The following is a 22,179-nucleotide window of genomic DNA, read 5'->3' as shown; positions in this document are numbered from 1 at the left end:
TTTGCAGTTGTACTTGGATCAAGTCCTTCCTTGCGTTACAGAAGAACAGGTGAGAGTCCCTCAGGCAACGACAGAAGACATGGAGCCGTCCAGCCATGTGAACTTGTTAGTGCCCAATTCCTATTTTACAGATGTGGCCATCAAGACTGACTCCCACCTCACCTGCTGCTGTGAGGATGAGGCTTTTCAACACGCCTGTCAGTGCCCTGCTGAAACTAAGTCTCCTCCTCCATCCCTGCCAGGACCATTCATTCTCTGACCCCTGACAAAGGAATTCCTCAGAGGTTCTGGGGTCACACATATACCCCGTGTTCTCTTATCTTCGATGCTTAATGAGTCAACACAGAGTTAATGAGGCTTCCTAAGATATCTTGCAGGCCACCCAATGGCAGATGCTTTTATGAGCAAAATATTGTCTCAAGAGGAAGCTTATCCTGAGCAAGCTGACTTTTAACTGACGGTCATGAGTTAGAACATGAGCGCAGGCCCTGCGTTTCCTGAAGAACATCCAGCCTGGGCTCAAGCTGGCCACATTTGAGGACTGCTTTCCTAGACATTAGGGCATCTGAAACAAACCTCTGTCATACCATCAAACCCTTGTCGCTTCCCATTTTACATTCTCCTGGTCACAACATGGTCATGTTGCCCATGGTCACGACATCCCATAAGTCAGCCGAGGAGTCTCAGGGGCCGGCACTTTGTCACTGAGATTATAAATAATTGAGCAGAATGCACCTTCCTATAAAGCCACAATGTGTTTATCTTCATAGACCAAGAGATTGATTCTTTCCAAAGCACCAATCACCCTTTAAAGATGTCCAGAAAAAACAGAGATGAGCTGTTTTGGGAGCCATTCAATATTCCCCCCTCTCTCCCAAACTGGGTCAAGCAGTTTGTAGAATGGAGAGAAAATGTTTTCAAGGCTCTTTGCCAAGGTAGACCAGCTATTTGAGTGTCCTGGAGAGCTCATTTGAACCAGAGCCAAATGGACTAGAGAGAGGCGGGAGTTTACCTCTGGGGTACTCTGCTCGCTCGCTGGGAAAGCAGAGCTCCCAGTGTTTAAGTGGAGAGTGTTAGTCAAGGGACAGAAGGAGAAGTGTTGGAGTAATGAACACCCAGTGCAGGAGCCCTTGTTTACCAAACACCTTGGTCTCCTGGACTAGTATGAGCATTAATTAGGACAAGAAAAGAGCCTTTGTTTTAGGATGCTGTTTAGGGCCATTACTTCCCTGCTCCTGTTTTTAAAACAAGTAAGAAGTCTTCACTCAGAATCTGAGTTCCTGGGTTTCCATATCAACAAGTCATCCCATTGAAAACAACATTCCATGGAAAATAGGGTATGTGCTTTGGGTCTAAAGTTACTGCTCAGTTTCTGAGATGAAGTAGTCACAAACCAATGTGCATAAAGAAGCTAAAAGACCCACTGAGAGTTCTGCAGCCAAGTGACAAATGATGCCCAGTAATTCTTGGGCCTGCTTCTAAGTTAAAAGGACATGAGTACTGAGCTGCCGTGCAAATTCACTCCCATGCTGCCCTCAGATGGTTATATTCTCAGTTCTGTTCATTGTCTCAAAGCCACTAATTATCAAGAGCTGGCCTGAGTCTTGTTCTTACTGCTATGACATCCATTCCAATCTCTACCCACTAGGAACCTCAGTTCTTATGAGCACTGGGGTCCCAGAAAGATTCCCCTCCCGGGGTTGGTCTCCACTCCACAAACTCATCCCCAGCCCTCAATCTACCTCTGTACCCGTGGGCCACCTGGGCCACCATCGCCTGGCTGTCTTAATAATTCGTGTGCCCAGACTCACCACCTAGAGCTGGCCTGGGACTTTTATATCTTAAATATACTCCCCAGGTAATGCTGATGTTTTTGGAAACCACTGTTTCAAGGAACAAAAATCTCATCTGCCAATGAGGAACTGTAAATATATCTTGGTTAGCCTCTGGAGACCCATTTATTTTAGCTCCAATTTACTCAAGACCTTTGAGGTCTTAACCCACTGAAATGATAAATTTGGGACTTTCATGATTGGGACAAAAGGTAGGATAGGCACTGGGAATGGAGGTAAGCTGAGGGACTTTCTCAGTACTGCCCTAAAACCACTCTGGTTCTGTCCCACAGTTTCCAATAGCAACACCAGAGTGATAGTTTGGGATGGATCCCAGGAGAATCCAGAATTAGAGGAGATTATCAATAAAGAGCTAAACACACATCCCAAGAGTTGATTAAAGATGCTATTCATACTCAGGCTCAGAAAGTAACCCAACCTCCATTTTTCCCACACAGGGATAGTTATTTTAGTTACCCAAAGAGGAGTTTTTGTTTAGAATCACCACATGTAGATTAGAACTTTTATCTGGAAAGAGTAAAAATCACATAGCCTCCAAGGAAAAAAAATACCAGGATTTAGTTTCACAAATAAATAAAACCCAGTCCATCCGCTGACCTGCAGGGTCCTCCCGTTCTGACTGCTGCCTGCCTCTCCACCTCCCTTGCCTCTACCCCCATCTCCCCAGCCAGCCACACTCTGGCTGCCACAGACCTTTGTCCTAATCTGCAAAACCCTCCCACTCTTCAGGTCTTCGTGGCCTCGCCTTCCCTCAGGAGAGCGCTGCCTGGCCCCTCGTGCCTGCCCCCGTGGCTCTATTCCACAGCCCTGCTTCATTGCTTCATAAGTTCATTGGCAGAACTTATTACTCCCTGAACTACTTGCTTCCTTTTGTGCTCCCTTCTCCCCTTTCACTAGAATGCAAGCTTCATGAGGGAAGGGACCTTCCTCTGTCTTCTTCACCGTGATATCACCAGTGACTGGAATCACCAATGGCACAGAATAGATAAGTACCACATGAAAGAATAGACGGGCTGACAAAGATTCTTTGTTTGACCAAACTTTGGAGGAGCACCTCAACCTTCTAGGTCCATCTGTGTACTTCCTTAAAGAGCCCTTCTGAGTCACTTTAGCAGGAATCCCACCCTCCCTGTCTCATCACTCTGCATATCTGATCAGGTTCCTCATCCTCCATCCCTAATGTCCTCACCCTGGCCTGTCTTTAGCAAGAATCCCGGTAAGTCAGTTTAGCCACAATCTCTCACTCCTGACGCTATCTCTTAGAAATTTTCCCTCTGCTGATCTCTCCACCCTGCTCCTTGGCTCTCAATTCCCACTTGCCCAGCTGTAGTTGGAGTTGAGCCTACTCTGGCTCCCCCACGGCATCATCCCGTTGCCATGGTCCCCAGACCTCAAGATGGTCCTGAAGAATGCCTTCCTCCCTTACTTAACAAGTGCCATTAATACGTTTTGTTTTAACAGTGTGGATCTTGGTGGAAGGGAGGTGGTTAAGTGGGAAAAAGAATTGGAAGTGTGCACAGAGATTTTACTTCTTATTTTTGTTTTTAGAGTGGAAGATTATGAGAAGTTTTACCTTCTACTTAAGTTTTTCAGATTTTCCAAAAAAAGAAAAGAAAAAAGAGGATATGAAAAGTCACACCAAAATGAAGGGTTTTTCAAGTTTCTTAGAGAATTCCTGAACACAGAAATACACAGGATATGGGTGGAATTGATGACAACAAAATTACAGTAACGATACTAATTCGTGCAAAGTACTCAGATGGTTCCTGACACACAGAAAATGTTCCACGACTGGTTCACCATCTCACCTAATCATCAGAGCAATCCAGTGATACAGATTCTATGATCATCTCCCTTTACAGTTAAGATATTGGGGTTTAGAGTGTGTCTAACTTGCCTAAGGTCACACAGCTTGTAACAGGAGGATCCCAGATTCAATTCAATCCAAAGTCAAAAGGAAATTAAGTAACACTTACATACAGTTCCACAGAAATTGGGAAAGTCAACCTTTGCACTTAGTCTTACTTTCCTCATTTGGAAATGGGTTAACAGAAGTATCTATTTATGTTAGGTACTATTGTGAGGAGTGAATGAGTTAATGCATGAAAAATAACTAGAATTATACCAAGCATATAGCAGGAATTTGGTAAATCTTAACTGTGATTTAACAATAATAACTATAATTGTTGTTGATAATAAATGGGTTAATATACATACAGTAATCACAATAATACTGAACATATACCAAGAATTTAACAACTATTACAAGTTAATAATTACTATTATTAGTTTTTCGATGTTATATTTTGCTACTATTTCAAACTTTTACTAGTAGGTAGAGAAGAATACAAAGAACTCTGATGATTTCAACTTTGAGGGGTCAGTTAAAGGGTGGTTGGCTGTTTTCCCAGAGCCTTTGCACACACGTGGTTATCAAATGATGTTGCTGATGAGGTGGCTAAAGAATGAACAGAATGTGTAGAATTGGCATCTCACACACAGAACACCCTCCCAACTTCCTGGATGAGGCAACCAGACAGCTGTCAGGAATCATCTCATAGGTCCCATCCCTGCCTCATCATGGGGAATGATGCTAAACCTTGTAAGAGTTTTGGTTTCAATGAATGGGAAACTTTTTAATCCACACCACCCTTCATCCCTGAGGAGAAGGGAGGCTACACTTTATCCTACTGACTCATCAGATTTCCTAGAAGATTCTGTTTCCTACACAGGTTCAGTAGAAATGATGTTAGTATAGATGAAGAAAATAATTTTTATACATTACCCACATGGTTGGCATTATATTCAGAAATATGAGCTGTGTCTTTAGAGCAAGGATGTACATTCTGCTCTGAATTCTAGGTAACAAGGGCAGATCCTAATATTTAAGCAAGAGGCCTGTTCTGCTTTATGTAGTATAGCTTATTAAACTCTCAACAGAGTTGGGAAACCAGTGGGTGGAACCCGATTTCCAAGAGTACATCCGGTCCTAGCTTGCATGGCTGACTGCTGCCTCTTTCCTCTTCTGTGTGAATCACGAGTGACTGGGTTGAAGACATTACTTGTGGATATTAGAATATTGGATCAGAAGCTCCTCCACACTCCTTGGATCATGCCTTGTCCCTGGTGTCTTGGGTTGGTTTTACATCTCTGATACTGTTCATCTTTAGAATTACTGGTTGGTTTTTCAGGCTTGTTTGTTTTTCTTCCAGTGTAGGAATGAGTAGACTTTTTATGTGAAGAGTCAGACAGTATATGCTTTAGGTTTGGGAGAATCTACAATTGCAGTGGCGACTATTAAACTCTGCTGTTACAACAAGCAAGCAGCCACAGAGAATGTGTAAAAACAAATAGGCATGGCTATGTTCCAGTAAAACTTTACTTATGGATACTGACTGTGAATTTTGCATAATTTTCATGTGTCATGGAACAATATTATTTTGATTTTCTTTGCTTTTTAGCCATAGTGACCAGTCGAATATTTGTGCCCCTCTCCATTCTTGTGTTGAAATTGTAACTGCCAATGTGATAGTAGGAGATGGGGGCCTTTGGAGGTGATTAGATTATGATAGAGGAGCCCTACTGAGTGGGGTTAATGCCTACTACATTTTGAATGTTTGTGTTTCCCCCAAAATTCACGTGTTGAAACTTAATCTCCCATGCAGTGTTCGGAAGTGGGCCATTCAGGAGAAGAGTCCCCAAGAAGGGGATTAGTGTCCTTATAGAAAGGATTTGAGGAAGCCTGCTTGCCCCTTCCAGACACGGAAGGAGTAATCTATGCGGAAAAGGCTCTCACCAGATACGAAGTCTGCTAATGCCTTGATCGTGGACTTCCCAGCTCATAGAACTATAAGCAATCAATATCTATTCTTCATAATTACCTAGTCTAAGGCATTTTGTTATAGCAGCTGGAATGGACTGAAATAATGCCCTTATAAAGAATACCCAGAGGGCTTCTAACTCTCTTTTCACCAAGTGAGGATATAGCGAGAAGTTGGTCATCCACAACCTAGAAGAGGGTCCTCACCAGAACCCAATTATGCTGGCACCCCAGTGTCAGACTGCCAGCTTCCAGAACTCTGAAGAACAAACTCTGTCATGGAGGAGCTACCCAGTACTTTGTTACAGCAGCCTGAACTAACATAGACAGTCAAAACCATAAAACCATACTCTCAGCTTATGAGGCCTACGAAATAGATGATATATCACATTGAACCCAACGGCCACTATTTGCTGACCCCTGTTCTAGGGGAAGCTCAGGAAGAGATTTCCATCCTTTTTCAAGACCTTTCTAGTAAGCCACTTGACGGTGTATGCCCACTCTTTCCTGCAGGGAGGGTCAAGTATCCTCTAGGGACCCCAAGGCCTTGCCATTCCCCACTACCATAAAGTAAGAACACACACTTACCACATGATCATGATCACTAATTTCATTACGATCTCGTTCAAAATGTTGAAGAACTCCACCATCAGCTTGGCCTGCTCACCCATCTTCCCCATGGCGATGCCAAAGGCAATGAAAAACCCTATCAGACCTGTTGGAGGAATCACATTCCACACAAGCACAGATTACAAACCACATGGTTCCTTCCCTCTGTCTTCACCATTCCCAAAATAGGGGAGCCATTTACCCTAGGAATTAAAAGACATAAGCATCATATTTCACACTGAAAGTGTCTCCCCCCTTGATAATCGTGACTTTTCTTAACATTTTCCACATCAGCACGTTAAACTGCAAGTAGCTTAAGTGTTAGTTCCTTGAAGAAAATGAATTCATTTTCATTCCTAGCTAAAAAAGTACTCTCTTCTCTCCCTCCTCACTTGTGAAATCCTGTGAAACCATGTGTAAGCAGATTCCATTATTAAATAGATTAACGAAGAAAAGACTTGTTGGGACTTGGAGATTATCATGAAAACTTTGCAGCCAATACTGGAACAGCAGAGACCAATTAGCTAATAAAGTCTTTGCTAGAGTTATGTCTAGATTATTTTGATCTTATTCCCCTAATAATAAATGGCTGGCATGTTTCACTCTTGGAAAACCCTGGAGATAAAATTATTTTTCTATTACTATATATCTAAGATGAAAAGGAGGAAGAATGTTGAAAATTCAAATGGAAAGCAAAAAGAAATTCAAAACAAACTGGGAAATCCCAACTTATCTTGTTTGTTTGAATTTAACCTGCTATTTATGTTCTAATTTGTCATAATTATTTACGTGATCAAATGGTTAAAATAGTTTTTTATTTATCTTTTTCAGGATCATAAAGGCTAAACGTAGATTTCGCTATCAGATTTTTGCCACTCCCTAGACCCTCAGCCCTCTCTTCCCTTCACTTAACACCCTAGTTTAACCTCACATCAGCCTCTAGGGGCAATCCTAACCCCAGGCGGGAAGGATATGAGAAGTTGGGTCCCCCACCCTCTTGATATCAGTCAGTGTCAAATTGCACTAAATCCTGGACCAAGTCCAACTCTCAACCTTGGGTCTCATTCTGTGTTAGCTTTTGCCTCATTGCCTGTGTCTGAGGTCCTGGGTATCTGTGCTGTAGTTTAGTTCCTCCAAGGCTGAGCCTGGCCTTTCTCCCCCTACAAGATTCCCTCTCCACCACTCTAGTTAATCCCCACAGACATCCCCAGTACCTCATGGGGCCCTTCTGGATCTCTGATTGCCAACTGCTATGGGCTCCCCAACCTCTGACCCACTATTTCTGGTTTTGGGGACTACTTCTGACTACTTACATGAACTATAAATAAATCTTGTTATACCCAAGATTTTGGCTTTGATCACGAAGCATGGGCTATCTTCTACCCCTCTCCCTCCATCTTCTTCCCCACACTGACCCTGTCCCCAGTTTGGCAGCCCTTATTTCCAGTCTTTCCCTATTATATCCACTTTCCTATTGTGCACAGTTATGCCTGGAGTCCTGACCTGTATCAGGTAAATTAGAGCACTATAATTTGACTCTCTTAGAGGGGAGTTCCTCTCCTTGAATCTCTTGACTTTACCTTTTCCTGAGTCACCACAATAACCTCTGTACCAAGCACATCTTCACCCAAATTATTTAGTTCCCCTTTGTGGGAACCTCTCTCGCTCCAGCAAAAAGAATCCAGTCCTTATGCTGTAATATTTGGTATTTACTATCTCCCCTTTTAACTTTTAGCCAGAAGGTTTAACTAGTGACTTTACACATATGTTTTTCACCCAGGAAAGACCAGGGCTTAGTGCAGATCAAATCCAGAACCAAGCTGACTAGCCCTAAAATAATGTATAAGATCAATCTCAGGTTACTCCTTAAACCCTTCTCTCAGGCCCAGGGAGAGCCGTTTTCTGGATGAAAAAACAATTAATCTTTGAGTATTCTGGTTAAGATTACCCAGTTTTACTTGGTTAATGCCATTTGAAAACTTCCAGAGAATATGCACAGGGTCTCAAGGTCCAGAAGGATTGGAATGGAAAAGCTCCCCTGTGGGTCAGCCAAGAGGGGCTGTAGCTATGAGTCAGATGACAGATTTTTTAAAAGAGCTATTGGAGTTGATTTAAGCAGTTGGGATTAAGGTGGAGCCCAGAAATGTTTCTGGAGGATTTTTTTTTTCCTTTTTCTTTTTTTCCTTTAAGGAGAGAAATAGGTCCTTGAAGCAGGGGGAGGCAGAGCCAGGGCTGTATCTTTATTTATTGCTGTACTGAATCCTTGGGGCTTTCCAAAGTCAAAGAGCAGAAAGACAGAAAAACAAAACGAAACCAAAGAAGTCACCATCTCCACCCCTGGAAGATCATGGAAAGAACCTTATTTCAACCATGATTGGTACATGGGAAGTTTCTCAATAACCTAACTTCCTTTGGCTTCCCAGAGCCTTGAACTGCACTTGGATGGAAACCCATATACAGCTTGTCGTTTCCCTGGGTAAACATTGCCTAATTGAAATCACTCACTGGGACTGGAGTGTTTCACTTGAACAAAGGCCCTCTTAGACTTGGTCACTGGGGTTGGGAGGGTTGCAAGTTGTGTTGAAACTCCCCAGTGCAGCCAGAGGTCATGTGACTTTCCACCAAGACTCTGAATGATTTACTCCAAAGCCTTGACCCCCGTTACTCAGGATCTCCTCTTCCTCCAGAATTGGGGGTGGACACTGTGACAAAGAGTTGGGTCCTCAGTTATGACCAGCCAGAAGGATCTAGGGGGCACTGGGAAGGTCCTGAAGGGGCCATGGCTATCTGGGCAGTGGGAGGAAGCTGCTCACAGGTGCAGGATATTTGCAAAACCTCCTGCTCAGAGCTCTCCCTCTTTCTCCTCCCTCCTTCCACCACTCACCTCCCACGGATGATCAACAATGTTTATTGATCTTCCTATTGCCTGGCAACCTAGTCAGCTTATCTCCTCCTTTCACTTCCCCAACCTGCCACCTGCCAGGTCAAACAAGAGATCCCACTTCTGCATGGCAGTAACTGGGAGGTCCTGCTCTCCCTACCATTCCTCAGTCTTGATTGGTGAGCAGTAGGGCCACCAAAGTTAGAAGAGTGAGAACAAACAAACAGGACACCCAATTACATTTTGAATATCAGGTACACAATGAGTTTTTTGTTGTTGTTTAGCATTTGTGCATCCCGTGCAATAGTTTGGGACATACATTTCAAAGTTATTTATTATTTATCTAGAATTCAGATTTAATGGGAATTTATCTAGAATTCAGATTTATTTCACTTGGCAACCCAACCAAGGAGATGGGGCACTTGATCACTTAGATAGTTGAGATCTAAAGAGCTCTCAACTGAGTACTTCAAAGTGTCATTTGGGATATCTGGCTTAGGAAACTGGATTCCCCACTTCTATTATGATTAAATTTCCTCTTTCTTGTCTTAGGGACTCCATTCTAGAGGTGGATGGGAGATTATGAAGGGAAGTGCACCCCATCATGTGGGGGAGTGTGGGGTAAACTGATCAAATTGGAGCCACTGACATGGCGGAGATCTCATCCCTGTGGGGATGCATTTGATTGAGCTCCTCAGCTCTTTAGCCACTTTATTGGGGGGGGGGGGACTAGGGATTTCACCTAGTGTGCTTTACCACTTAGCTACACCCCAGTCCTTGTTAGTTTTTATTTAGAGACAAGGTCTCACTAAGTTGCTTAGGGCCTCTGTAAGTTGATGAGTCTGGTTTTGAACTTGTGATCCTCCTGTCTCTGCCTCCCAAGCTGCTGGGATTACAGGGGTGCACCACCACACCCAACTTTAGCCACTTTTAATAATGGTCATAGCTCATCTGAATGGAGCACATGCATGCACGAGTGTGCTTTATACATACGATCTTGTATGATCCTCACAAGGATCCGTAAAGGAGATGACAATCCCATCTCCACTTTACAACTGAGGCTCAAAGAAGTGTAGCCCTTTGTGCAATGTCAGAGAACTAGTGACTGGTCCACAAAGGTTCCAGACCCAGGTCTGGCCAGCTGCAGAGAACAGCTGGGATGGAATGCTAAGAAGGCACCAGGCAGGCTGGGGGTAAAGGCTCCCTGGAATCCCAGAAGGTTAAACAGATCATCTGCAAAGCCCCCTGGTCCTACTCCAATACTTCACAATACTGGTAGCTTTGCATTTGTTTACAGACTGGGAAAGCTGGGATGGGACCTTCTAGCATGGTACTGGTACAGACAGGCAGCGCAAAACAAGGCTTAAGCAGCGAAAGAAATGGATGTGTCACTGGATAACGTGGAGATTCAGATAAGATTACTTGCCCAATCACAGAGGCAGGGAATGTGCCCAGTGAATGTCAGCCCCCTCCTCTTTTCCCTTGCCTGACCTCTAGCCCATTCCCCTTCCTCCTCCTTATCAGCTCTCAGTCCCAGAGAAACTCAGGTCGCTCCCCAGAGACAGCCTCCTGCTCCACCTAGAGGTCAGCAGAGTTAGTTTTCTGACAAGGTGTGAGGAAGGCTGAAGAGCTGGAAAGGCCAGGGAGCCGAGGGGCCTCCCCTGGGCCAGGAACCCGGATAACCAGTTTGCATACCTAAGACATTCATCCCATCCTTGAACTCCAGGCCCTTTTTGATAACCATCTTAGTCTCCTCGGGAGCCTCCGTCACAGTCTCGTTCAACAGGGAGATGACCGCGTTGGTTGCATTCGCCTCCTCTGACTGAGGGGCCACTAGCACTTTCTTTGTCACTGTTTGAATCTAATGGAGAAAAAAAAAAAAGGCACAAAGATAAGATTTGGTCTAAAAGGTCACAAAAAGCCTGGTCACTCATCTATTTTAAGGATACTGCATGTTAAAAATAATTAAGAAATGCCAAAACAAGGTTATGAAAATTGGAGACTATTTTATGTTTGTATTTAAGAAAGTGTTATTTTATTACACACATACCACAGGATACAACTGTCCCAATCCCAAGATCATTACAGAATTGATAAAATTAGCTTGTACTGTACCACAAGCAGTAGGGTCCAATAATGGGATACGAGCTTAAAGTTGGAGGACAGGTGTCTTTCTTGAGCATGATTGTGCCTCTGAGCCTCAGGGACAATGTCAAATGTCCAACCTGGTTGCTCTTTAAAACTGTGAGACCCAGCTAGGTGGTTCTGTCTGCCTGTTGGGCAGTCATCAAAAGCTAACTCTCACTTTGGGTTCCTTCCAGAACCAGGTTCTCCATCAGGACACCAGGTGTGACAGCTGCCAGCAGCCACCAAGGCAAGAGCATGAGCTTGTATTTTGAATCTAGTGTAAGGTGAGAGAAAACCTGCTCTTTCTGGGCAGGGATGTCCACTGTCCTTAGCTCAGGGCTCCCACGGAACCTCTGAGGCTGTTCCTCGACATTGGTGGCAGCAATCCTATTTTTAAAGGTGTCAGGCACCTTGCATGCAGACTGCTGTGAAAATTCACATCTGAGCCCCCAAAACCACCACCTCCAAGCGTATTAAAATAGAACTCATGCAGAATCCTAGAATGTCAGTGCTGGCATGCACAAGGTGACAGATGGCTGAACCTTGAATAGATACGAAAGAGGATGCTTGGAGAAATCAAGTGACTCTTCAGACATCACAGTTACTGGCAGAGTTGGAACTTCAACTCGAATGGCCTGACCATCACTGAGTTCTTTCTTTCTACCTGTGCTGTACACTAAACTAGGTGGATCCAATCCTCCTGACAATGCTGAACTGAGCAGACGGTAACAGTGGGAGAGAAGGGAGGCTGGCATTCTCCGAGATGAGGAAGGTGCTCCGTTCTTAGCCTGGCCACATGCACAAGGGCAGGGAGAGAGAAACCCCAGGACTGGCTATGCAAGGAGAGAAGGGGCAGCTCACTGGCCCCCGGGTCTGGGTGATAGTGCTGGGAGAGACCCAGGACCGATCGGACAGGAAGCTTCCATGAGTAGCAAAATCATGCTCCCAGGAAAGAAAATGTCAGCCTATCTTGAGCATGCAAAGGAAGGAAAGGCTTGTGAGGACATAGTGATGGGTATTGACCTAGACGTACACAATGGCTGCAGGGATCAGATAGAAAGCTGGGTGCTGCAGGTTTGACACTTACTACCCCTCTGAGTGGCCAACCCCACAGCAGATTGCTAGTTAGATACTGAAGCAGGAGTCAAAATACATTATGTCTGACTTCAAAATCCAGCTTCCAAACAGCACAGGCCAGAAACTGAAGTTGAAGTTGAGGACACAGGAACACTGAAACATAGGCCTAGTCCTCTGCCTGAGATCTTGAGTCACACAACTTGTCTGGGTTGGACAACTCCACGAGGGTGCCAGTTCTAGTCTACCTGAGTCCAGCTCACCATCGTCTCTCAGCTTAAGACCTGCAAAATCACCAGGTATGGTGGCACAGGCCTGTAATCCCAGCAACTCTGGAGGCTGGGGAAGGAGGACCCCAAGTTTGAGGTCAGCCTAAGAAAGTCAGCAAGACCCTGTCTCAAAATTTAAAAAGGACTGGGAATGTAGCTCAGTGGTAAAGTGCCTCTGGGTTCAATCCCCAGTACAAATAGACACATAGACACACACACACACACACACACACACACACACACACACACAAGCCTCCTGACGCACTCAATCATTCGCCTTTCCTCTTCTCTACCTACCATCTACAGGTAATCATAGCTACCCAGAGTTCCATAACTGCCAAACTGATTTTTTATTTTTATTTTAAATAGAAAACCAGTCATCTCCCTGACTCAACCCCTCTTAGAATAAGAACCCAGGTCTGACTTTGGCCTACCAGGTTCCCCTGAGCTGGGCTTTTCCTTCTTCCTCTCACTCCCTATGTGGTAGCCTCTCATTGGCCTCCCTTCTCTTTTCTGAATGCAGCCTGCTGGCCTGTGCTTTCCACAGGCCACGCTTATTCTGATTTCCTGTTGGTTCAGCTCAAACATCTCCCCTAGCAACTACTCAGCCCCCTCATCCAGCCCTCAGAGCTCACCCATCTTAATTTTCAAGCCTCTTGAGTGTTCACCTGACCCATGTTTTGGACTATCTCCCTCTCCTTGGAGATGCATAGGCTCCCTGGGCCTGTGCCCTCCTCTCTTATTTCTGTAGCATCTGGTGCCGAGCAGAGGACCCACAAGCATTGGCTAAGTTCCCTGGAAGAAAAGATCCTGTGTGGCCTCTTGCTGGGTTTGATCTATGCTACACGTCCCAGCCATTGCTCCCTTGGAAACCTCACCTAGTCCTCAGTCCTAAACAGCAGGCCAGAGGACTCCCTGCTCTCAAGGACCCAGGGCCTGACTCTGGCAAGTCAGGTCCCGCCACCTTGTGTAAGGCAGCCTTCACCTGGAGAAGGCTCACCTTCTTCCTCTTTATGTCTCTCTCTCTGATCAGGAAGCCTCCTCCGCTCAAGACAGGCATATCAGACCACTCCTGCCACAACTCATGGGCCCAGAGGGACCTCTCCTGAGCCACCTCTGGCTGCAAGGCCATGTCAATCTGTCAGAATGGCCTCCTGTCCTCAAGTCTTCTTGAAGGTTCTCCTCTTGGCCAGGCTAAAGGAATCTGCTCCATGAGGTGAAGGAGTCTACATTATTATTCCTCAGATTGCCCAAGCATTTCGGAACTCTAACCCTGGGCTGAGCTAGAGACTAAGGCTCAGTTCTCATATGACTTTTTCTTTGCCACTGGAGGGTAGGATCAGGTCAGGAGGGGGCAGAGAACAGTGCATTCCTCTGTCTCAGGGTCATAGACAGAGGTCTTTGCCATCAGCAGCTCCGTGCAAAGATGGTCCATCAACCAGAGAGGTCCCTGAGTATGAGCCCAGCAGATATCACAGAAATTCATTTCAAGATCAGAGCAACAGCTCCAAGGGCTTGACTGCTTCTTGGGCCTGCCTTCCAGACTGAGAGGAACCACATCAGGATTGTGAGGGCCAGACACAGGAGGGAGGCCCAGATCTGTCCTTCCCAGAGCCTCCCACGCGCCTGCTTCCAGTCTTCTCCTAGCTCAGCTCCCAGGAGCTACAGTTCCAGAAGTTCCAGAGGACTCTCCAAAATCTTAAGAATAGACTTGGCAGCCAGTGGTGTCTGTCACTCCAAAGCAAGCCATTCCTTCTCTCTAAGCTGGCTGGCTGCTGGGCAAGCCTGTCACACAGTGGGAGAGACACAGAAAGCACCCTCTTCTCCAGTCTAGCTCTAGTGGCTCCCACTGTACCCTCCCTCTTGGAATGGTTTCCTCCCATATAGGTCCATGCTACATGTGCCACCAAAATGGCATTTTTTATTTTTTAAAGTTTTATTTTGTTTTTAGTTAACATAATAATTATACATATTCATAGGATGCAATGTGTGTAATGATCAAGTCAGGGTAATGAGAATATCCATCACTCAAATGTTTATCATTTCTTTGTAAAGTAGCATCTAAAATCAGAGAACACATGTGTTTTGGGTTCAGCAGAGGTTGGCAACTGCATTTTGGGGTCACCTGGGAATACAGACTTTTCTTCTGTCTGTCTCTTAAGTCCCTTCTTCTGCGATTCCCTGGAAATGGCTGATGCAGGCTCATTGGTGGTTGCCGCACCTCTCCCCTGGCTGCTGGGAACTCATATATGTTCTAACCTAAGTTTCTGGCCTTGGGGACAGAAAATAAGCCAGTGAGTGGAGTTTAGGCAGCTGATTCAGTGGTTCCACTTGGCAGAATCAACTGTTATTAAAAGTCACAAGTTTTTAAAAAGACACTCGTGTGTGCTGTCAGCAGGAATACGTGGTGCTACCCTTTTCTGTAGGGCTACTTTGCAATATCCAGCCAATTCAAAGTACCAGGATTTCTAGCAGGGCATTTTCACCTGTAGGAATTTATACTGTAGAAATATTATGCTATCATGAAAAAGAGAGAGATGTGTGTAACACACTGCAAAATCAAAAGGCCAGAACAGCATGATGTATGGGATGCAGCAGCGCTCAGGTTGAACTTCTAAGGTCAGGCACACATGGCATTTTTTATTTTTGGCAAAGAAAGACATGGGAAGAAAAAATTCTCAACCTAAGTAGCTCTAGGGAAGGGGAGGGGAGCTTCTAGTTTTTACTTTATTTTCCTCTTATACTATTTAAACTTTTCACAATCCATGCATGTGTTATTTCCACAATTAAAAAAAATACCCAAGTCACCCATCCATCTTAAAGATGGATTTAAAATTCTCATTCTATAGGGTAGTTGTATTTCTTAAAAGTGACACACAGGGTTCTGTTATGCTGACAAGATTGAGAATTACTAGGCTTCAGAGGGTTGTAAGCAAGACTGATTAAAATGTGCCCAGGCACAACTCAAAGAGCAGAAAAGAGAGATGAGACAAAGAAAGAAAAGGAGACCTCAGAGCAAAACACCAAAAAACCAAAAAAACACACACACAACCAGCACACACACACACACACACACACACACACACACACACACACACGTGCACTCATTAAGAGCAGGAGAAAAGGGAAGGTTCAAAAAAAAAAAAAAACCCATCCCAAGATCCTGCCCCAGGTCACCTCATCCAATCCCTGGGCCTAGAGAGAGAGAACTAAATATTAAGAAAATTGCTACCAGAGTTGGTTATTGGAAATGGCCTCTCTCGAAGTTACTTGGTAACTCAGAAGTTTGGAGAAGGAAAGAAAATCAGAACCTTGGGTTACCTGTTGGAAACAGGCTTGGACCAGATTTTCAGGGAAGAGATTCCGAATAAGATCCAGGAAGGCATCCAGACTGGACACCTCGTCGTTCTTCTTCCCGGGCCCCAGCTGCTTCTTGAGTTTGGGGTTGCCAGGGTGGATGGCCAAGACCAGGATGACCCCCAGCACCGCGGCGATGATGGTTGTGGACATGTAGTACACCATGGCCCTCGTGCCTAAGCGCCCGCTGGCTTTAGCGTCCAGCCCTGACAACCCTGGGTTGAAAAGGAATCAGAAGGATCAGTGCTGTCAGGTGTCTGCTAAGGCTCCATGGCTACACGTCTATAAGCCTTGGTTTCCCGTTACTCAAATGCATTCATGACCAACTCCACCCCAACGACTGAACATCTGACCTCTCCTACAAGTTACAATTCTATTTTCCAAGGATATTTTTGAGATTCTTGAGAACAGGGGAGAGTTGGGGAGCGGGGATCCTAAAGTTCAGAGTTTGCATATGGTCGGTGTTAATTAGTCTGCAGTAGTGAATTCAAATAAAGTTGAATCTATTCCATCTTGAATTCTGAGACTGGGCCCTTTCTACTTTGTGGTCTTAAGGTATCTTTCTGTGAAGCAATGGTGCTGGCACATGCCAGTGTTTCACTTATTTATTATTATTATTTCATTAGGAAAATAAAAAGTTGGTCGACCCATGCTGTTATGGTTTGGCTGTGAGGTGTCCCCCAAAAGCGCACATGTGAGAGACAATGCAGGAAGGTTCAGAGGAGAAATGATTGGGTTGTAAAAGGCTTAACCCAATCAGTGAATTAATCCCTGATGGGATTCATTGAAGTGGTGGGGTGTGGCCGGGAGAGGTGGGAATTGGGGAGGGTCTTTGGGGTATATATTTTGTTTCCGGACAGTAGAGTCTCTCTCTCTCTCTCTCTCTCTGCTTCCTGATGATGTGAGCTGCTTCCCTCTGCCACACTCTTCCGCCACGGTGGAGCCCTGAGCTGACCTTCTATGGACTAAGACCTCTGAAACTGTGAGCCCTCAATTAAACCTTTTCTCTCCTACAATTGTGCTGGTCAGATGCTTTTCGTCACAGAAGCGAAAAAGCTGACTAAAACATATGCCATGCTTGCAGTGTCTTTTGAACACATTACTGGTCGTCGACATGGAGAGGAGAGCAGGGGTTTAGCACGGCCCTCTCATCTCCCTGAGGTGTAGCCCCGTGGCCCTCATTCCCCAGCCACCTGTGGAACTTGAAGAACATGTGGCAAAGCAGCCACCAGCCATGGCACTCAGCTCTACCGAGGGAGGTGAGAGGAAATTCCAAGCAAGTCACAAAAACTCCAGCCTTCGCTGGGTTTTTTTCCAGTTGTTTCTTCAAACTGTCTACTTCCTGGTTTCAGTTCCTGCTTTTACTAGACAGAGAGATTGAGCCATTTTCTGGGGATTGGTCCTTTTTGCTGTGAGGGAGGAAGTCACTGATGCAAACTTCTCTGAATTGAAATGAACCACTTATGACCTACTTCTCTTTACAACCCACAGTCTGATTCTGGGTGATCGAAGCTAGGTTTCCTTACCAGATTAGCCATCTGTTAGCAGAGAACAATTTTTTTTTTTTTTCTTTCTGGTTTGGTGGAAAACGTGTAAGGTAAAAACAGATTCACTTAATCTAAGGCTGAATGATGAGACCCTGGTTAGCTCCTGAGCACTCAGTCCTGAGACCCAGACCTCCTGGTCCCTAGGCTCGCTGGTCAAAAGCTACGAGACTGTGAGCCTGGCTTAGCATCCAAATATATTGGAATTGCCCGAGCCTCATTTCTTTCATAAGGCAGTCAGTCTGGAAGGGCAACTCCTCAAGGTCACCTGAACCAAGGCCCAGTAGCTCGCCCCTAACTCAGAGTGAGTTTTTTTTTTAATTTTAATTTTTTTTTTATTTTTACAGACTGCATTTTGATTCATTGTACACAAATGGGGTACATCTTTTCGTTTCTATGTTGTACACGATGTAGATTCATACCATTCGTGTAATCATACCTGCACGTAGGGTAATGATGTCTGTCTCATTCCACCATTTTTCATACCCCTGCCCCCTCCTGCCTCTCATTTCCCTCTACGTAATCTAAAGTTCCTCCATTCTTCTCTTCAGAGCGAGTTTTAAACACCAACATCTTCCCTGCTTGAACAACAGGCCTTGGAAAGGAGGAAAGGATCAGGATAAGCCCATAGAGAGGGAAAAAATAATCTTCTCAAATAAAATAATGAATTATTTTAGCAAAAAATAAAGCATGATACCACCCATAAAGGATATCTTTGTTCTGAATAACTCAAAGGGCTTTCATGTTTAGCATTTCATTTATGTTTAATACATACCTTCGTCCATGCCCGGTTAAATAATACAGGGTCCTTTTCCATTTATAACTTTTATCAGTTTCTGAACAAAACACAATTTGAATAACAGAGGAAACTGTACGTCAAAAATCAAAATCACGTGAGATATCATCATGGTTAAAATGCAGTTGTTTCCTTTTTTCTTTGTTGTTATGGGGAAAGATGGATCCACCAATGAATGGCAAGCACTTTTCCTAGGGTGCTTATCTCCATTTTAGAGACCGGGAAACTGAGGCTCTGACATGAAATGACACAGACATTCACTCACTCGACCAAACTGAGATGCTTCAGTCAATTTCAAATCCACTCTGGCCAGACAGCGGGGAGAGGGGCTTACCTGTGATTAAACTGGAGATGATGAGAGGGAGAATGAGCATTTTGAGCATCCTCATGAGGATATCCCCTGGGAACGCTATCAGCATGACCACATCAGGGTGGATGGGAGACGCCAGGCGGAGCAGCCCCCCGCACACGGCCCCCAGGATGACGCCTGTGAGGAAGGAAAGGGGGGGTCTGGATTTATTGTTTGAAACAGTCGAAAGACTTATTTCAGGTGATACTCAACTTTCTCATGCTCTGCCTTATTCGATGGTGAATAAAATGTTATAAAATATGAAGTAAGTGATGCTGATTTTGACAATTAGCAAGAGAACCTGGGGAGCTCCAATCGTTCCCACAGGCAGCTCCTGAGGAGTCAGGGGGCCTTCTCAAGGGCTTATGGGAGCTAAAAAGGATCTGGTTCTGACATCTTTGAAGATATTGACTACTCAAACACTATAAACAACTCAGACAAGGCTTCTCCTCCCAGCCCAGGTCTGGCCACATGACTTGGCATGCAGCGTGTGTCTTCCCTCTTAAAGGCCAGATAAAAGGAACATGCCTGACCAAAATACTGAGTTCCTTTTTTGTTCCCCCATCTATGGGAAGGGCTTCCAATCATTTCCCTATAGCTCACCCTCCACATTTGCCCTTGACTTCTAGGTCTGTTCACAGAATCCTCCAACTTGCAGATCCTAGGGGAGCTCAGGGAAGGACTGAAAATCTATACTGCAGGAGGAACCCAGTGAAGCAGAAATACTGGCAGGAAACTTTTACCTCACAGACCCACAGATCCCAAAGCAAAACTTCAGACCCCTGACAAGGGTGGCCAACATTAAACTCGGCTGTGGAAAACACCAGTTGGGTCACAGCACCGGAGTTGTCAGGGTAGGGAGGCATTTCCAGGTTTGAGGTTATGGAGTAAATTCTAGAATGTGTATGGAGCAATGAGGTTGGAGGCCTGGTCATTTTTTCTTCTACAGGTAGAAATGGTACTATCCAACTTGAAGTCCTATGATGAAGGAGATCTGCTTACAAGGAGGGAAAGCCTTGGAAAACCCAACCACACTTGCAGTTTTCCTATTATGAAGTGAAATGAGCTGTGGCAAACTCCCCATCCTGACCCTAGTCCACTGGCATCCAGGATGACTGGCTCACAGGCTAGGCCACAGATGGAGGGTGTGTGGGTGCGTGGGAGGGGTGGGGAGGACAAGTCGTCATCACCTCTCTGTTGCTAAGTGAGGGCTGAAGGGCAGGGAGGGATTTCCAAGAGAAATGGTGTGGCTGTCACTGCAAGAAACTGCAATTTACCCCATTTTTAAAAACCCTAGTGGAAAACATAAGACCAAGACTTTAGCAACAGTCCACACAAAAGAACAACTACAGGATGTGGCCTGAAGCAGGGGAGTTAGACTTGCAAGAGGAAGCTAGGGCCGATCAATGCTTCAGGATGTGCTTCTTGCCTGCTGCTCTCATTGGCTAATGTGCCCAGTTAACCTGAGCTGATGATCTGGAGAAGGCCTCTGGGGAGCCGATCTAGTGAGGGTTTCTGCAGCCATTGCCCTTGTCTTGATGCAGGTATTTCTCTAAATGTGATTTACTGACTACCATCTTTGGAATCGCCTAGAAGGTTTGCTGCGGTGCATACTCTAGGGCCCCACTTCAGATGGAGTCTCCCTGACTGTGACCTGGGAATCTGAATGCTGACACACTCAGGAAACGCACACGCCTGACACTTGAGGACTGCTAAAATCCAAAGCAGAAGAGCAAATGGCCAGCGTCGGCCATGGGGAAGATTTCACCATTGAGGCAGTGATGCCTGGGCCTCCGGCCTCGGGCAGAGCCTGTGGTTCCCTTTCTGGTAGGAGTGCTGGCTGTGGAGCCAGGAGAGCTCCCGAGGAGAGGGAGCAGCGTGGCATCGGGCACCTACCGAACACCGTCAGTGTGAGCAGGAGATTCTTCCCCAGCTTGTCGCACAAGCGCAGGCCCAGGGATCGGTGCTTCGGCTCCTCTGAGCTGAGGTGGCTGTCAAGCATCCGTACTTCCACCTGCTTGGGCATGTTGTTGGCACTGCAACAGAGGGGACAGTGGTGAGCAGAGTCGGCAGGCACTCTCCTGTGCAGCTCCAGGGGCTCAGGTAAGGGGCCTCCCCGAGACACAGCGGGACATGTATGAAAACAAGAGTGACACGGGGCACACGGAGTTCCAGTTCACCTGAGTGGGACAGTAGGACACGTGGGACACTATGTGCTTGGTGCTTTCATTCTCATCTCCTTGGGTCCTTGCAGTAAAGAAAGGAAAACCACAGGCAGTGGTCAGGTTTTTAAGGATCCCATCAGGCTAATCCTGGGGTGGGGAGGGAGCATCCCCACTCCGTTTTACAGAGATTAATTCCGCTAGGGTTGCAAAGTCTGAAGGAAAGGGAGATGCAAATCCAGACATGTCCGCCTCTAAAACCTGAGTTCTTTCATTCTTGTAACAAGAGCAAATGGTGACGTTTTCAGGAGCGTCATGGCCTGAGTTAGGCCAAGATGAAAACGCCTACAGGCTCAAGCCTTCCATATCCTGGACGCAGAAGAGTTACAGGTGCTGAAACACAAGCCTTACCTCCCCTTTTGGAAAAGCTAGCTTATCCAGCTAAAAGAAAATCAGTCTACTGGGGCTTTTAGGTCACTTGTCAAACTGGCCACAGGCCAATACCACTCTGAAACAAAAACGTAGGGACTTCAGAGGGATTTTGGTCACTTTCATCTGTGGATGCAGCTCAGCCCTTTTCTGGACATACCTCAGGGTGGACCCAGGCTGCCCAAACCGGGGCAATGGGACACTGCCCCTCACCCACCTTTGACAGGCCTGGGCCCACACAATTCCACAGTTAAGCTTGGTCATTGGCACAGGGAGGACAGTTTACTTTGACATGACAACTTAAAACATTTCTGCAGCTGCCACTTACAACTATCTCATTTGATAAAGGCAAGGGGTGGGAGCCTCGTCACCTAGAAGGACAGGTCACCAGCTCCGAAGAGATGATGGTAGATGACAGTACAGTGCCTTCCAAGACACCAGAGTGTTACCTTCAACCCGGATATTCTCACACAGACTGGACAGACCCTCGTTTGGAGCCCATGCCAATCTGCGGACCGGTGACAAGGAAACACTGATTGTAACGGGAAGAGAGAGGTCTTCAGGTTCAGAGCGCTGTGGCTTAGATTCCTGATTCTGTCACTTGCTAGCTGTGTGGTACGTGGCAAGAAGGGCCTGGTACCTACACCTCATGAAAATTAAGCACAAGCATGCTTCATGGTACGTGACCCAGGGGTTCCGCCTCCAAGGAACGTGAGGAAGAGAATATCCTCATCAAGTTCATGGCAAAGATAACATAATTCAGGCAACCTACTCAGTGGTACCATATTTCATCAAGACACCAAGAACTGAGTTTCCAGTCTCAGAGTTAAGACCTGGACTCAAAGACAATAACATGCTTTTGTTTTTATAACAGGCCACTTAATATACTTGCTACCAAAATATTTTAAA

At 45.6% G+C, this 22,179-nt stretch overlaps 1 protein-coding gene across 3 annotated transcripts in view; it reads right to left on the bottom strand.

Moving 5' to 3' along the window:
- The window catches only part of Slc1a2 (solute carrier family 1 member 2), a 146,687-nt gene that overhangs the window by 40,046 nt on the left and 84,462 nt on the right, over positions 1-22,179 (bottom strand). For all 3 annotated transcript variants that reach the window (XM_047516938.1, XM_047516940.1, XM_047516937.1), the window contains exons 2-6: positions 20,576-20,715; positions 18,665-18,817; positions 15,955-16,205; positions 10,859-11,024; positions 6,262-6,388 (exon numbers count right to left, since the gene is read on the bottom strand). In XM_047516938.1, coding sequence (XP_047372894.1) covers positions 6,262-6,388; positions 10,859-11,024; positions 15,955-16,205; positions 18,665-18,817; positions 20,576-20,715 — 837 coding nt within the window. The remainder of the gene's footprint in view (positions 1-6,261; positions 6,389-10,858; positions 11,025-15,954; positions 16,206-18,664; positions 18,818-20,575; positions 20,716-22,179) is intronic.

The sequence above is a fragment of the Sciurus carolinensis genome, chromosome 11 (assembly GCF_902686445.1).
Source record: "Sciurus carolinensis chromosome 11, mSciCar1.2, whole genome shotgun sequence".
In the NCBI taxonomy this organism is placed as follows: Eukaryota; Metazoa; Chordata; class Mammalia; order Rodentia; family Sciuridae; genus Sciurus; species Sciurus carolinensis.
This window is presented reverse-complemented; position numbering and strand designations above follow the sequence as displayed.